Source organism: Falco cherrug, chromosome 1, assembly GCF_023634085.1.
Source record: "Falco cherrug isolate bFalChe1 chromosome 1, bFalChe1.pri, whole genome shotgun sequence".
NCBI classification, from domain to species: Eukaryota; Metazoa; Chordata; class Aves; order Falconiformes; family Falconidae; genus Falco; species Falco cherrug.
In genome coordinates, this window is record NC_073697.1 from 74,013,443 (window position 1) to 74,028,921 (window position 15,479).

The 15,479-nt window shown below is 37.6% G+C and overlaps 1 protein-coding gene across 2 annotated transcripts in view; it reads right to left on the bottom strand.

The window, feature by feature from the left end:
- Positions 1 to 509: 509 nt before the first annotated feature.
- Positions 510 to 15,479, bottom strand: part of SMARCAD1 (SWI/SNF-related, matrix-associated actin-dependent regulator of chromatin, subfamily a, containing DEAD/H box 1) — a 45,716-nt gene continuing 30,746 nt past the window's right edge. For both annotated transcript variants that reach the window (XM_055708409.1, XM_055708418.1), the window contains exons 10-24: positions 13,259 to 13,461; positions 12,303 to 12,393; positions 10,977 to 11,076; positions 9,421 to 9,480; positions 9,135 to 9,210; positions 8,530 to 8,665; positions 7,375 to 7,512; positions 6,969 to 7,064; positions 6,007 to 6,124; positions 5,626 to 5,747; positions 4,292 to 4,480; positions 3,275 to 3,393; positions 2,202 to 2,384; positions 1,367 to 1,476; positions 510 to 1,054 (exon numbers count right to left, since the gene is read on the bottom strand). In XM_055708409.1, coding sequence (XP_055564384.1) covers positions 993 to 1,054; positions 1,367 to 1,476; positions 2,202 to 2,384; positions 3,275 to 3,393; positions 4,292 to 4,480; positions 5,626 to 5,747; positions 6,007 to 6,124; positions 6,969 to 7,064; positions 7,375 to 7,512; positions 8,530 to 8,665; positions 9,135 to 9,210; positions 9,421 to 9,480; positions 10,977 to 11,076; positions 12,303 to 12,393; positions 13,259 to 13,461 — 1,803 coding nt within the window. In that variant the 3' untranslated portion in view covers positions 510 to 992. The remainder of the gene's footprint in view (positions 1,055 to 1,366; positions 1,477 to 2,201; positions 2,385 to 3,274; positions 3,394 to 4,291; positions 4,481 to 5,625; positions 5,748 to 6,006; positions 6,125 to 6,968; positions 7,065 to 7,374; positions 7,513 to 8,529; positions 8,666 to 9,134; positions 9,211 to 9,420; positions 9,481 to 10,976; positions 11,077 to 12,302; positions 12,394 to 13,258; positions 13,462 to 15,479) is intronic.

The following is a 15,479-nucleotide window of genomic DNA, read 5'->3' on the forward strand; positions in this document are numbered from 1 at the left end:
TGAACCTTAACCACTCTGAGTTCAAAAGACCAAATTCCAGTCTTTTCCTTGATCCAAGTAAATGGACATCCCCCTCTCCTACCTCCTCAAATCACATCCTGGCCAGCAGATTATAAACTTCAGGTGGAGGTGTACCTCATCATTGATACCACTGAAGCTCTTCATTTCACTGAGATGAATTCAAAGTTAACAAACTTCAAGAAAAGAGTAAGACATAAGCTTTGAGGTTAGGGCACTTCATTGGCAGAGCACAAACCTGGTAGCTATACCGAGGACCGACAAAAAACTTGTGACCTGGATGGAAAGTTCTATTTGGCAGGAATCCTATTTTTATAATCAATACCCTAACACACCTGTGATTAGAGCATAATGAAATATTAGTAATTAACTACTGCTGGATAAAGCCAAGTCAGTTCAAATGTAACATTTCAGCTAGTCTGGAAGTTGCCTGTTTGATTTATAACATGAAAGTTATGATCCAACCCCGCAATAACCACAAAATGAAAATATTTTGTTAATCTATGGAATTTTATTTGAACAAGTTGATACAAAACCAGTACAGTACATCAAATGAACCAAAACAAGCAGAAACAGACTTGAGCATTGTCAAATAAGGCACATAAAAATCTACACACAGAATCCAGTGAAACAGACAGTTTATATATATATAATTTGGAGGTAGAAATAATTACAAAAATACTGACAAATCTTAAGCAGTAGCAGGTTTGTTAAAACAGTTACTACTTAGGTCCCCATTTTGAAAAGCAATCTGTAAAATAATATCAGCATCGATGTTGGCACATTTGGGCCACTTATGTTTTAAGCATCAAAAGAATGCTATCAGTGTTAAAAATTTTCAATACCATGAGGAATACAATAAAGAAACTACAAAAAGTTATAAATGTTCATAAAACTCACGGTCATCAATAATGTAAGAGTCCTTGGGGTACAACATCACCTTTCTTCCTTGAATTAAACAACATATTTACATTTCAGAGACCTAATGAAGCTTTTAGTAGTGTGGCTATATCAGCTGGAATGGTTCCTTCTTCTCCTGAGGAATCAAACCAAGCATTAGTACAGCTCAAAATACTTCACAAACAGAAAAAAGCCTAGATCCCCAAAACTGTACAAAATCCCCTACTTGTAGGAGTCTGTCACTGATTTGGGGGTCAGAGTCAGAGGACACTTCGTGTCAAACTAAACAATAATCAGCACAAATAAACTAGAAAGATCTATTGAACATGAAAAAAACCCCAAAATAAGAAGGCTCGTTTGCATCAAGAACCTTGGTTTTTTTTGAGAATAGTGTATTGCAGCAACCTTATTTCACTTAAATGGCCATCATTATGTGCAAGAGACTTACCTGCATCTGCTGCAGTCATATCTTGTTCTAACTTCAGTTTCTGCTGGCTGATTTTGAGCATGGATTCTTCAATAGTCCCCTTACTGATTAGCTTTATGACTTTTACTTCCCTGAAAACCACAAAACAGGATAAATGCATTTTTATATTTTCTTTGGAGTCATGCAAAAGGGAAGGATACCATGCCTTTGCTCAACTAGCAGTGGTTTAAAACAAGGAGAACATGAACAAAAAGAGCAATAAAAAGCGCATCTAGTTTTTCTGTCTGAACCAGCCGTGCTCTGTACTGCCAGAAAACTTGTTTTCTCCTGCACTCCCAGCCACCACAAAGTCTGGACAGTCACAAAAATCTGTTAACAGAAACAGCCCAACTTCCTCCTCATCACAGACTAGAGTTGAAACATAAGTTACTAAACATACTCTGTTGCTCACATTAGCTTATTCTGACCGAGGACTCTAAAACAGTCCATGGTTTCACTGCTTATGATTAGGTAGCACTTCAGAGCTTTGAAGCCTCCTGAAGAGAACAAACAGCTTTGCCTAACAGTCCCAAAGACTTCAGAATTGCCTTGAAATAGTTCCTAGCACCAGAAATTTGAGAATTATAATTTCAGAGTTATGAAGAACCGGAAAAAAGAGGAGAAAGTAAGTAACATTTCTTCTGGCAGCAACATGTGGCGAGGCAATTACAATTACCTAGCACCCACACAACCCAGAGCTGGTTTACAGAAGTCTCTCCGTAAAATGGAATTTTACAATCATAGAATACTGTCCTTTTAGCCTCCTTTAAGAGCTTGCCTCCAAGAAAAAACAAGCATTGTAATGAAAAAGTCTTACCTCGTCTGACCTACTCTATGGCATCGGTCTTCTGCTTGCTTATCATTGTATGGGTTGCAATCAATGTCATGAAGAATAACAACATTCGCTGAGGTCAGATTAATTCCCAAGCCACCAGCTTTGGTTGACAGGAGGAATACAAATATACCCATATCTGTATTGAACTGATCTATTAGATGTATCCTGCAGAACACATGCAATCAGGCCTTAGACAAAACACCACACTGGCTCCAGAGTTGAATACAGAAGTTAGGACAATAATCTTCTAAAAGGGCATTTGCAAAGCAGTTCAAAAGTACAGATGTTATGCAGACAGAAAAAAAGGGTACTAACAGTCCTCAGCAGTGACCAGAGAAACATACTCAGAGTGGCAGATTGATAGCAAAGAAAAGAGGCTTGAAAAAAGATTTTGGACAATCATCAAATAAAACGAGCAAGCTGGAGAATGAGGGAAGACTGAAGAGCATGAAACAAATGGGAAGGGGGAGAGGAATGTAGTGTCATGATTATTTTCTGTACAGGCTTCAGCTGTAAGTGGAAATTAATACCACAGCAAGAATGACAAGTTTTTGAAACAAAGAAAAAGAGCACCTAAAAAAAATTTGAAGTAGTCATGAAACAGGAAACAGCAGAAAACCAGCACAGCTCTAATACAAGAAAAGCATAGCAACATTTTCAGCTGTGAAGGACAGAGTAAATGGTTTGTCCTAGAGTAACAAAGGGGTTTATCTGCCTGTTGTAACAGAGATACACTGTACTTCTAAGGAATATCTACAGGTGAGCTTTCGTGATGCTGAGACACAAGCAAAACTAACACACCATGAACTGCTGAAGACTCAAGTTGTCTGTTTCAACGGCTAGGGCTATAATCCAACCATCTAAAACTCACCTTTCAGCCTCATCCTTACTAAGGCAATCTGAAATCCAACATTAAACCCCTTCTATAGTCAATGCCCAGTGACCACAGAATTCCACACATTGGAAAACAAAGGTAAGGGTTTTAAGCCACCTCCCCCACTCCTCCATGCACACATCCATTTTTTCCTCTCTCATCTTCAGCAAGTGTCACGTACCTATCAGAAATCTGTGTTTTTCCATCCAACCTAATATATCTATGTTGCCGGTGTTTTAGGAAAACTTCCAAGATATCCAGCATCATAGTAAACTGGCTAAACAGTACAACTCTGTCACCCTGGAAATGACAAAGCAAAACAAAAGTTTTAAACCACACCAATTACAAATAACAAACTATACTAATACTTTACTGGTGCAAATACATGCTTTTACTTTGAATTCCTGTTTTCCGAACTAAAAGACTAAGCTGAAATTCATCAAGCCAGGACTGACTCTCAGTGAAGATACCATATCCAGTATTTCTGCTGCATTAACCCACATTTTGTCCAATAGTTTAGTTACTTTGCACTTAGGTGACTCAAGCAATCTAGAAATCACGTCAAAATCATAAATGCCAGATCTACTCCATTATAAACGTCAACAAAATGTTTTCGTTAAATACCTATATTTAAGCTATATTCTATATAAAAGAGTGCTACTGTTCTGTGTTATCTGAAATAATTGAACAGATACATAGCACACACTTATGTAAATTCAGGATACACTGAAGTATTATGGTACGTGCTTATTTGTAAAGTAAGTTGGTTCGAATCTATGAGTTTAACAGTGACCTCTTCTTACCTTCATGCTGCCTTAACATATACATGATTATTCTGATGTAATACAGTCTTATTCAACTGCCAAAAGAGGGTCAAAATTCATGAGCTGTGAAAATGATGCTAACCCTCCTGTACATTTGAGAAAGTAGTGGTAACCTGCGATGAATATCCTGAAACTTGGAAAAAATGGGAAAGCTTATTTTAGCTGTGTCTCCAGTAACATGCATATGCAGGGCTGCACGTGAAAAGCTGTGAGTATTGCTTTGCAATACTACACGTGCACTAAATCACACTCTAATACCCCACAGAATAGCAACTGGGTTGCATATAAAACTAGCAGATGTTAATTTAACCAGTTACTTAGAGCCACCCTTTAGATCGACAGGAAAAGGTATTTCAGCCATCTGTAGTACCAACCTTCTCTTTAAGGTCAGAGAGAATGCATTCCAGTGCTCTAAACTTCCCAGAATCCAAGATCTGATCCATGTCTAACTTGAAGTCGCTGACATGAGAATATTGCTTACAAAGCAAATGCAGCTCAAAATCTGTCATTACTGTCATATCTTCAAAGATAAGGTCAGGATTAGCATCACAATGCGTGGGTTCCTGTTAGCAAAAAATCAAGGGAAATAATGCAATACACAGTCTCACCAGACAGACAAGAAAAAACAAAAGACACCACACAATAACATCCAAAATTTCTGAAAGAACAGAGTAGCACAACTAGACATGGACAAATGCCAGAGCGTGGCTCATGCAAGCAACAAAAGATGAACTCTGCAACCCCAGGTTTTATAGTAGAGGATCATTACTTCGCAATTTAGCTTTTACAAGAATTTGTACTACCAAAAGCTATGAAGTATATGCTTAACCTCCATAGCAATTACCTAGTACCCATCAAGCCCTACGACCTTTTACCCCTGTATCAGACCTCTTCCCCTGAAGGCACATTCCCTAAAAGGGAGGTCCAATCCTTGGATAGATGGTAGAAGACATGGGAAGCCCAGCCCAAGATGTAGGGTGGGTAGAGGGATGTCATGCCTGGAAGAAAGAGGAAAAGAAAAGCCACATCTGGAGAGTACGATGGTATGAGTAGGAATAAAAAGGGACAAAAATCCTTCATAAACCAATGGGTCACTTCTTCCCTTCCCCCCCAGCCTTGACTGGCTTTATTTTAAAACAAAGCTGAAGATATTCAAAGCCAGCTGCAACTTTCTTAGGGCACCTGCTGCATATTCAGTTGTGGTTTTTTTTTTATACTTTAGAAAGAAGCAACAATTTTCCCCAAACTCCACAGGCATTAACCCCAGCCAAATTACAAAAAAAAGTCCTCAATAGTTCAGTACTTATGCCTTCCCTATGTTAGTTCTGTACAGCCTAGATTTCTTGCTACTCAGAAGATACTAGTAAACTCAAGTGCCCACCCATGATTTTTTTCTTACTTTGGTTTTAAATTTTGGGGTGGAGGGAAGAGGCATTACGGGGGAGCTAATAAAAAGGTGCTAACTGCAGTCCCACAACTGTTCCCTCCCTTCTAGTATCTGATCCAAAAAATCAGTGTTAAGCACATACAGAGCTTGATAAGAGCACTGGATAGATGCAGAGAAATAAAAAGCAGCAACAATTAAGTTTTGTGAAGACACACTTTTGACCAGAGGACTGACAATAAAAAAAAAAAAAAAAATCATCTATTTAAGTTGCATTAAGAATTCTGAGAATTTAATGATTGCTTTTCAATTTCATCACCTTACCTTGAGCATAAGCATGGACATTGTCCTGAGCTTGTCAGTCGTGTAATACTGACGATGCAGAAGAGGGTGATTAGCCATTTTTCTAAGTTGCATCATTACATTTCCCATATCTGAGTTTTTCTCTGTAAACAAAAAAATAAGGTAGATTCAGCAGTAGTACATAGATGCCTACCTGACATCTTCATCTCTCAGGAGAACTTCATTTGTAAGAACCGAATTTGACACTGTACCCATTACCTGAACTTACAAAAATTTCACAGAAGGGATCAAGTCAGTTTAGGATTATCAGGCGTTTCTACAAAGCAAGGGCTTTCAAAGGTCATTCAACATATGTCTGGGCATGAAAAAAATCCAGCAAAAGGAAACAAGATCCTCACATACCATTACTGTTAATAGTTTTCTTGAGCTTGTTTAAAAGATCACAGTATAGTTGTTCCTGTTTCTCAGACATGGCACATAATTCAGTGAGATCTTTTTTGGGAGGTAGTTGTTTCAGGACCTGACAAAATGAAAACATACCAGGTAAAAACTGTACTGTAGTGAGTGGTCAGTAATTCCGTACTATTGTACAAGCCTGCTTTTAAGGCACTCCATTCTCCACATCCCAACTCCTTTCACTGGCTGCAACTTGGCTAAGTCACCAGTTTAACTTACTCATAACTTGATTTGGATTGTACATCACCCCCTCCATCAAGTAACACTGTCTGCACACTCCAAAACTGCAAAAAATAGTAATACAGGCAATACCCAGAACCTACTCCCCTGCTCATCAGAGATACCCTCTTCAAACCACTGATTAATAAATTATGCAATTACACAGAAACGCTTTTTGGATCACTATTAAGTTTTCCCTTTCTTTTATATATGCAATTCTAGAGAGAATTTAAATGGGTTTTGGGGTTTAGAATGAAAAACAATCTGATGATAGCAAAATAACTTAACACACACATTTCTAGTCATACATATACACACATACATAAATGCACATTTACAGCACATTTCAGTTAAAACATCATTACACAAATATTTTAGTGTTAACATGGAGGATTTCTCACTTCTCATCACTTTGCCATGCACTAAATCATCTTTTGCTGATCCTTCCTTACTAAAATTCTCAACTGTAAATAGTCAGCAAATAATAAGCATCAAAACCTGATGCTGCAGCAGGTCATGTTTTTACTCGCAACTTCTATAATACGAGTAATAGCTCAAGTTTCTTGCTCTTCCTAGATAAACAGCTAAAATAAGTACTGAAAAAATATGACCTTAAATTCTACTGTTAGTCCCAAAGATTATCAGGCCTTTTAATAATATGAAGCCATTATTTTAAAGGCAAAAATTACCTCATCCTTTACTCTCCTTAAGATGAATGGTTTTATTATCTGCTTTGCATGTGCAATCCTCTCCTTTTCATATATGCTTTGTTCTTCAGCACTCTTCTAAGGAAAATATTGCAAGAACTTAATTACAATGTGAAATTTTCAGCAGTAACACTATATTAACTATTTTAACTTGATGAAAAACCCAGCCAGAACAGACAGATCCAACAGGACCATTAGTATTCCAAGATATCCTGTTACAACACGTTCTTACTTTAAATGGTTTATTTTGCTGTTTCCTTTTCTAAATTTTCATAATCTTATTACCTGTTTCCATAAGATACCAATAAAAGCAGAGTTACGCAGCAACAGGAGTGTTCTAGCAAAAAAAAATTAAATTATTTTCAAGACTACAGTATATAATACTTACTGTTTTTGAAGAGAATGTCCTTCGGATTTCACTTGTGCTACTGCTGAACATATGTGGCATGACAAAATTCAAGAGAGACATCAATTCCAACAGATTATTTTGAACTGGAGTTCCCGTTAGCAGTAAGCGATTCTTTGCCTGTTTGTCCAAAGTGGAAAACAGGAGTGAGAAACATTAGTCAAACAGGTTAAAAATATACATTGGCAGAAACAAAAGAGATATGGAGAAGTTAGAAAATGAGCTTGGCTTAAATTGCAACTATTTAAACTTCACATATATTTACATTTTTAATTATTTTATTTTAAAATTTTAAATTATTAATAATTTCCTCGTGAAGTCTACAAAACAGTTTACAGATCTGTGGGGAACTCAGCACCTACCAATTTAAAACTTTCAGTCTAGATGTAAGAAAAGCCCTCCTGCATCCTACTGAAGTTTTTCTTGTTTATTTTGGTTGTTTTTTTAATTAATGTGCTAATTGTTGCTCCCATATCATATCTTTTCTAACATCATACAGTACTTGCACAGAAGTTTTGAATTGCAAGAACAAGTCACACTAATTGCTTAAAGATCAGTTTCTTAAAAAGGCTTTTGATGAAAATATTATCTTGAACAATAAGTCACAATAAGTGATCATAAGTACATTATTACTGTATAAATAATACAATGCTAAATCATAATCAGAGAAAGAGCTGTACTCAAATTTTATCTTTTTCTAAATGCTGCTGCCTCAGGCTGCAAGCTACAAGAAACAATTTTTTAAAGCTAGCTTTTCTTGCACAGTCCTATCAAAAGTAGATCCTTAAATACCACAATATTTCAGCACAAGTCATCAGACTAGCATCTTTGCAGTCTTTACTACTGTGGGATAAAACTGGAAAATCCCTTAATACCAAAACAGAACCACTTCCATCATTGTAACGACGCTATGGGAAACGTATTACATTTATTTGGGAGCCCGTCTCCCTGAAAGAGTTTACAATGCAGGATCCGCTCCTAAGACCACACCACTTACATCCACTTGCATACTCTAGTTTCTGGAACATTATGTGTATATGAACTTTACAGTTAGTAATCCATTTCCCCCACTCTGTAACTACAAATAGAAAAAACAGGAGTTGTCCCCTCCAGTCCAGCAGTAACTAAACCTCTTACATTAATTGTCATAAGGTGCTGGTAGCGTACAGAGCTCATGTTCTTGAGCATATGACCTTCATCAAAAATTGCATAGTTAAGCTTCAACCTGCGAAACAGTCCTCGATCATCTGAGCTGCTAATTGCACAGTTGTATCTGTCAGAGAAAAATACCACAAAAGATACATTAAATGCAAATTCAACATGAACATGCTGTTGTCAGAATCAAATTAGGTTCTCTAAGATACTGAAGAGTTATGGAGAGAATGTGCGAGGGCCAGTAAGTAAAACTGCCTAGAAGTAACTAACCATATCACAGTTTTCTACTGGCAGATAATTACAGTTTACTTGATGAGCCAGCGCTCTCAGTAACACGTTCCAAAAAAAGTGTGCAAATCTATTACAAAGTAGTAGGTATCTATTAGCACGTATTATTACTAGACAATAGACAAAGCATCTGTTACATAGTATCTGTTACACACGAATAAACCCCTAAATAACAATTACCTGAAAAGTACAGTTCCCTTCCCGTCTCACCAAACTGCAAACACACTGTGCTTTGTTGTGCCGCTAGAGGTCAGCGGGAGCTAACTAAAGCTCGCTTGTTATTTAATTACCGTACTTACGTAGTTACAATCACATTGAAGTCGACAACTTTATTATTAATGTCCACCCTGAGATGTTTCCTGTCTTCTTGGGATCCTACAAAAGGACAAACCACAAAATGAATATTATTACGTAGATCTATATACATATAAAAAATTAAGACAGTACACAGAAATGCATTCCTCAATATGTATGTTTATTTAAACAACTGTCTTAAACAATGCTTCCATAAGCAACTCATCTTTTCTTAGGCTGACCGTGCAGGCAACTGTATTATGGGACTCATTTCTAAATTAGATTCCTCACCATAATAAAAAAGGACGTTCAGTTCAGGACACCACAGATGAACTTCTCTTATCCAGTTATCTGTAAGACATTAAAATAAAGAACAAGTAATTTATACTTTATTATGTCTTATTTAACTTCAGACACACCTCGGCATTAAACCAAACAGCTGATTTTAAAGCAAAGCTGTTTCCATTCTCCTCAAGGTTAAGAAACTTTCTGTCCAAATGCTGGAAAAGCGATAATATTTAGGGAAATTAAACAACCCCCCAGCTGGGCTTTAAGTAACTCAGCCAGCTTGCACTTTAAACGCCTACAGCAACAGACCCTGCACGGTCTGTAACCACTATGTAAAAAGAATACAACACACAAATTCTCAGCCCGATTTCTTCCGTAGATAGTTAATTCCTCAGAAAGCAAATCCCTTCATTTGTCAGTACTTGCATCCAGAGGCGTTTTGTCAGGACAGACTGTCCCCCAGCGGGAGCAGGTAAGGAAGCCTGACACTCGCCCCAGCTCCAGGTGTCTGGCCAGCACAGTGGCCATTGGTGATGTTATCGTGCCCAAGGGGACACTGTTTGACAGCCGACACAAATGTTGACCCCAAACCGTATCAGAAAGGTGTCTCTGCTGAATGCCACTTGACCTGGGCCAGACCCAGATTAGGGCTGAGGAGATACCTCTGGAGAAAAGTCAGAAAAGCTGGAGACTGACCATGCTTCCCAGGCATCTCTGTGCTGGATGGCTCAGGCCAACCTGCCACCACAATTCATGAGCCTCTATGATTCACTTTGCAAAAGCACCTTTCTTTACACCTTTATGTACACCTTGTGTTTTAAGTAACATGCATTTTTAAGAGTTACCTAAAAAAAAAAAAAAAAAAAAAAGATTCTAGTGGATTTTAAAATCACACTGAAAACAGCAATTTCAAACTAATGTTGAACCAGAAGCTTTTCTGATGTGTTAGGAGAAATTTTTGAAGCCCAGCATCTTCTTTCTAAATTAAACTTGCTACTTTCTCCTTTCTATAATCATTCAACAAAACCAAACTGAACCCTACAGAGAGCTAGTTTCTGCTCTAACTCATCAGCCTCCCTGACATATTTCATTCCACCATATTCTTCCTGCCTTCAAATGAGGTCATTAAACAATCAAAAGTACTAAAAGACAACGCAGCCTTATCGTTTTAGGATTTTGATCTGCTTTGACAGATCCTGTGTAGCAAAAAGGACGAATGCCTCAAATGCCACGAAACCTAACCCTAAACACAGCCTAAAAACTAGGAATTTCAGCCAAAATTCAGTAACCGAAAAGACTACTTTGCTAAACAAGTTAGAATTTTAACTAGCAGCTTTATTTTTTGTGACACATACAGTGTATATTAAAAAAAAAAATTTCCACAGTGGGTCTAATTCAGAACAAGCATGCCTTCAGTATGGTTTTCATTCCAATTCAAATTACCCGAGTTGAATATCACCATAAATAAGTTAAGCTTGCTTTCACAAAGTTATCTTTGTTTCACAGTCTGGACATATTTTTTTTTCTTAAATAAAAGAATTTTGAAGCTTGTAACTTACCTAATGTTGAAGCTGGCACAACTATCAAATGGGGACCCCTATTGCCCTCTTGATAGAGATAAGCTAGAAATGCAATAGCTTGAATTGTTTTTCCTAAGCCCTAAGAGAAAACAAAGCCATTTAAACAAAATTTACAGTCTGTAGAACACAGTGCTTTGTACTCATAAGACAATTACAGTGCAGTCAATGTTAACTAACAATTAACATCTGCATAGAAAAATTGTTCTGTTTAACTGTATTGTTTTAGAGAAGACAATTCCTTAAGTACCATCACAGTCAAACTCAATCATCTGTCCAGCTCAACATTTGAGCATGAGAGTTCCACCTTTTCCATTTATGAAGTTTTTCATTTTAGTTCAAATTCATCCTTCAAATCTCCAAAAATTTACCCTCCTGAAACAGTACTGCAGACAAATGATTACTTGAAAACTCACTGCTTCTTTCTATTTGAGCCAGTTGTACAAAGGGTATTCCAGCCATTTCTGAAGTGGAATTTAATATGGAAATGAGATTTAAGATAAGCCTGTGTATCCACCAGTACTCACTTTCCAGTCTTCTGCATCATGGATTTAAAAATCCATCTTATCTATCACACAATAGGGACACAGGGTACTTCTAACAAATATGAAATATATGGAAGTTGAGAAACGTGACTAAGTCTTAGTGAAGTAAACCTACCCATTCACTCACGGTTCGTCACCAGATGAACAGCAGCCAGGATTAAAAGCAATGACAACAATTTAGCAGCTGCTTCACCAAGTTTGTTCTGTTGTACAGTTGCTGGGGGTGTCAGTACCAAGCAAAACCTCAAACCCATAAGCTTCTCTCTCATGTCAAAACTTACAGGGAACACAATGACAAGTGATGGTTCAAATGCTGCAGAAATGGAAAAAGGTTTCTGCCCACTTAGTTTTTTCTGTATTGTTAACTACCTGTTTTGAAACTGATGGAAAAATGTAGAAGACAGGGGCTCACTACAACTAAATGCTGGACAAGTAGAATGAGTTCCATTTACGGGCAAGGAGCTATTAAAATGAATGGTTTGAGGATAGTCTGCTGTGGTAGAAACTGCTTCCATTCCATCAGAAGATACTGTGTAACTTATAGTTATTGGTCTCCACGAATCTTAGGCTCCCTTCAATTTTCAAATTTAAAGTATGAACTCAGCAGCTTCTAAACATTTGAAGAAATTGTTTGCAATTTCAGCTAAATTAGCTAAAACAAATTAATTACAAACTGCTTGGGGTTTCTAGGAAATGAAAGAATTTAACAAAGTCATTTCTCCAATACTTTTAACATTTCTTAAATAATCAGTTTCACACTTACCATTTCATCAGCCAATATGCCATTCAATCCGTGTTTATGTAGCAGTGCTAACCAGTTCAAACCAATCTTCTGATATGGCTTGAGTTCCAAACTGTGAAGACATCAAGCTCAACATGTCACCATCTTTTATTTTTTTCTCCACAAAACACAACTTCACACTTAATGTTAATCACAGAATGCTAAGTTTAACATTGCCTATATTTTAATGTATTCCAGATCTCCTCATGTAGTGAAAAACACGAAATTTATAACGTCATCTTAATACCAAAGAGCATTTCTGGACTTTTAAAGTAGTTTATCTGAACTTCCGTACACCCTAGTGATCAAAATGAATGTTACAATAAATACTGCCACCCAGCATACGCATTTTCATTCCTTCTAAGCTCTCTTTTTATTCCAAATATCCAGTTGGAGATCCTTACCAATTTACCTCTCTGAAAAATCCTTCCCCCCAACATATCCCCAGTGCCCCTTGCACAACATAGTGTTCTAGGTCATTTTGTACATCTCAACATCCTGACCAAACTCTTCAGTCTGGCTGACGTAAAGCTTACACCTTTGCTCAGATTCATTTCAATTTGGCATATTTGCAATATAAGGTCCCCCATTATGGAAACAATTTTGTTTGGCCTTTTGTTTTAAGTTTATAACTCATGACTCCATGACTCCAGGTTGGCTTCTACGTTCATAAAAAAATACAGCAAGTAAGAGAAGGTATTGAGAACCATTTTATCTTTTTGGTTTTTACATTCTTACCCTTCTTACCAGCTTTCCTGATACACTTAAATCATTTGTTGATTCCCTCAAGTGTTGCACATCACTATATTGCCCACTGAGAGCTGGGAAGTGTCAAAACATTTGCAACTACTTTCAGAGGCTACAGTTTTGAAAAATCCCAGTCTTCAAGTATACCTTATTATCCAACAGCCTTTTAAGTATACAAAAAGGAAAGATACCTCCGATTCAGAATGGAGGGTTGCTCTATGTTCCATCCACATCCTCCATCTTCAGTAATCTTCGTTACTTGTTTTGTCAGTTTATTTGAAATGTCTTCACATTTATTCATGAGCTTTAGAACCACATCCCTCTCCTTCAGCAGTATCTTGCAGTTCCACACTATGTCTTCCGACAAACCAGTAGTCTTCGTCATTTTTGTAAACTGCAAAATCATTACAAAAACCCAAATTATGAACACCGTTAACAGCAGCAAAGGTGCTAAGACGAATATCCACAGCTGCTGCAGGCAGCAAGTAATTCAAGTAGCAGACAGCAACTTTGACCTCCTCTCAAAACTTCAACTATTCTTTACACACTTGGCCTGCTGCAATCCACACCAAAGGTCATCATTACAGCTCCTTGCACTGTCAAAGATACCTTAAAAATAAAAGGGACAATTTCTCTGAAGAGTTTCATACAGGAGCTTTAAACTCTTAAAATCCTCAAGGGGAAGCAACATACAGCACAAAGTAAAATCTGAAGGCCAGGCCCACTAGCAGAACAAAACCACAAAAGAAAAAAAACAAACCCCAAACCGATTATCGTTAGATCTCCTTTTAAGCAATTCCTATTAGATACTAAAGATTTAAGATGTAAGCATCACGTAGGCATCAAGACAATAGCCTTCTTCATAGGTTGCTTTAAGATTTTGTTACAAATCTGTCTGGAGCTCAGTATTACTCGGTCCCAGTTCTAACTGCACCACAAATGACACCAAGTTGGGCTCAGGCAGACTGGAAAAAAAAAATTATCAAGGGATAAGAAACATCCCAAAACTATGTCAGTTTTTTTGTGGTCACCAAGTATTGACAAGCCCAAGAGACCAGCAAGACCTGGTTCTTACTTTTCAGTGCTTCACATGTCAGTGTTGGAGAAGATTTTCTTTACCAAGCTAGCATTCACCTAAACTCTTGCAATGAGCCCAACCTCCTGTGAAACTTATAAAACATGAGCTTGCACAAATCCACCAGGTCAATTAGCACTTGCAGATACATTTTCATTGGCAGTACTGCCATCCCCACAAGGTGTTAGCACCATTCCGTTTCTCCAGTTTTTGCATGTGCATATTTCAAGTGAGCCTTATCCTCATTTTACAGAGGGACAAACAAGATAAAACACGCAAATACGTTTTCTAAATGTTATGGCAAACAGGCTAGTAGAGAACAAGTCAAGACACCAGAATCTCAGTGTAAATACTAACATAAGGCCTGCCCGCCACTCCTGAGCACGCCTAATTTACAAAGATCACACCAAACGCCAGCAGCTGAGCCATGCTGACAGACCATATTCAGTATCATTGTGGCTCCCTATCCCTCAGTAGGGTATTCCCTCCTATCCCAGCTGAGAGGAGATCTGCAAGCACTGTAACTGCTCTGCCACCATATCCTTACCTCCTCAAAACGTCTTCCCACCGTGTCCAAGGCTGACTTTCTCCTCTGCTTTGTACTCCCAGTCTGCTACTAAAAGCAGAGGTTGCTTCACTCATGCTTGCTAGGATACACATCTAATCTAGCAATTTTTTATTTTTTTTTTTTAAATAATGGCTCCATGTCACAACCCTTCCTGTATCAATCACGAATGCATGCTTCTCCAAGAGCTCTTGATCTTTGTTGTGGTAATTGCTCCTCACAAGTCTTTCTCACAACCTTGTGCCGGCCACACACCTACCACGTGATATTGCGCCTTTAAAACCTGCAATTTTCCAAATCTTTTTCCTTTTAAATCATAAAGCACTATTCGTTTTGACACAGGAACCTTACTTCCACTACTTGCTTCCTTAAGTCCACACTAGTTCCAAAACGTAGCAGAAGGACATATAAAGTAACTTCACTAGAACATGGATATTCTCTGTTTTACAGCTAAGAAGCTTGATGTCGTGTCAAAACAGGCCCTCCAGGCCCATCAGCTTCTCCTGGATTCCACACTGGGCCATCTGCAAAAAGTGTAAAACCTCCTCAATTTTTTTTCCTACAGTAACTGGGGTCATATTTGTAATTATAGTATTTTCACATGTATTTATGCATACAGTTATTTCACTGTAAAAAACAGGTATCTTCCTTTCTAATTAGTGGATGTAAAGAATTGAATAATACAAGATCCTTTAGATTTGCCATCCTTTTATTAAAACAGAAGTAATTTCCACACAGACTTTTCTGGATTTTAAGTCAAGGATCAGTTAAA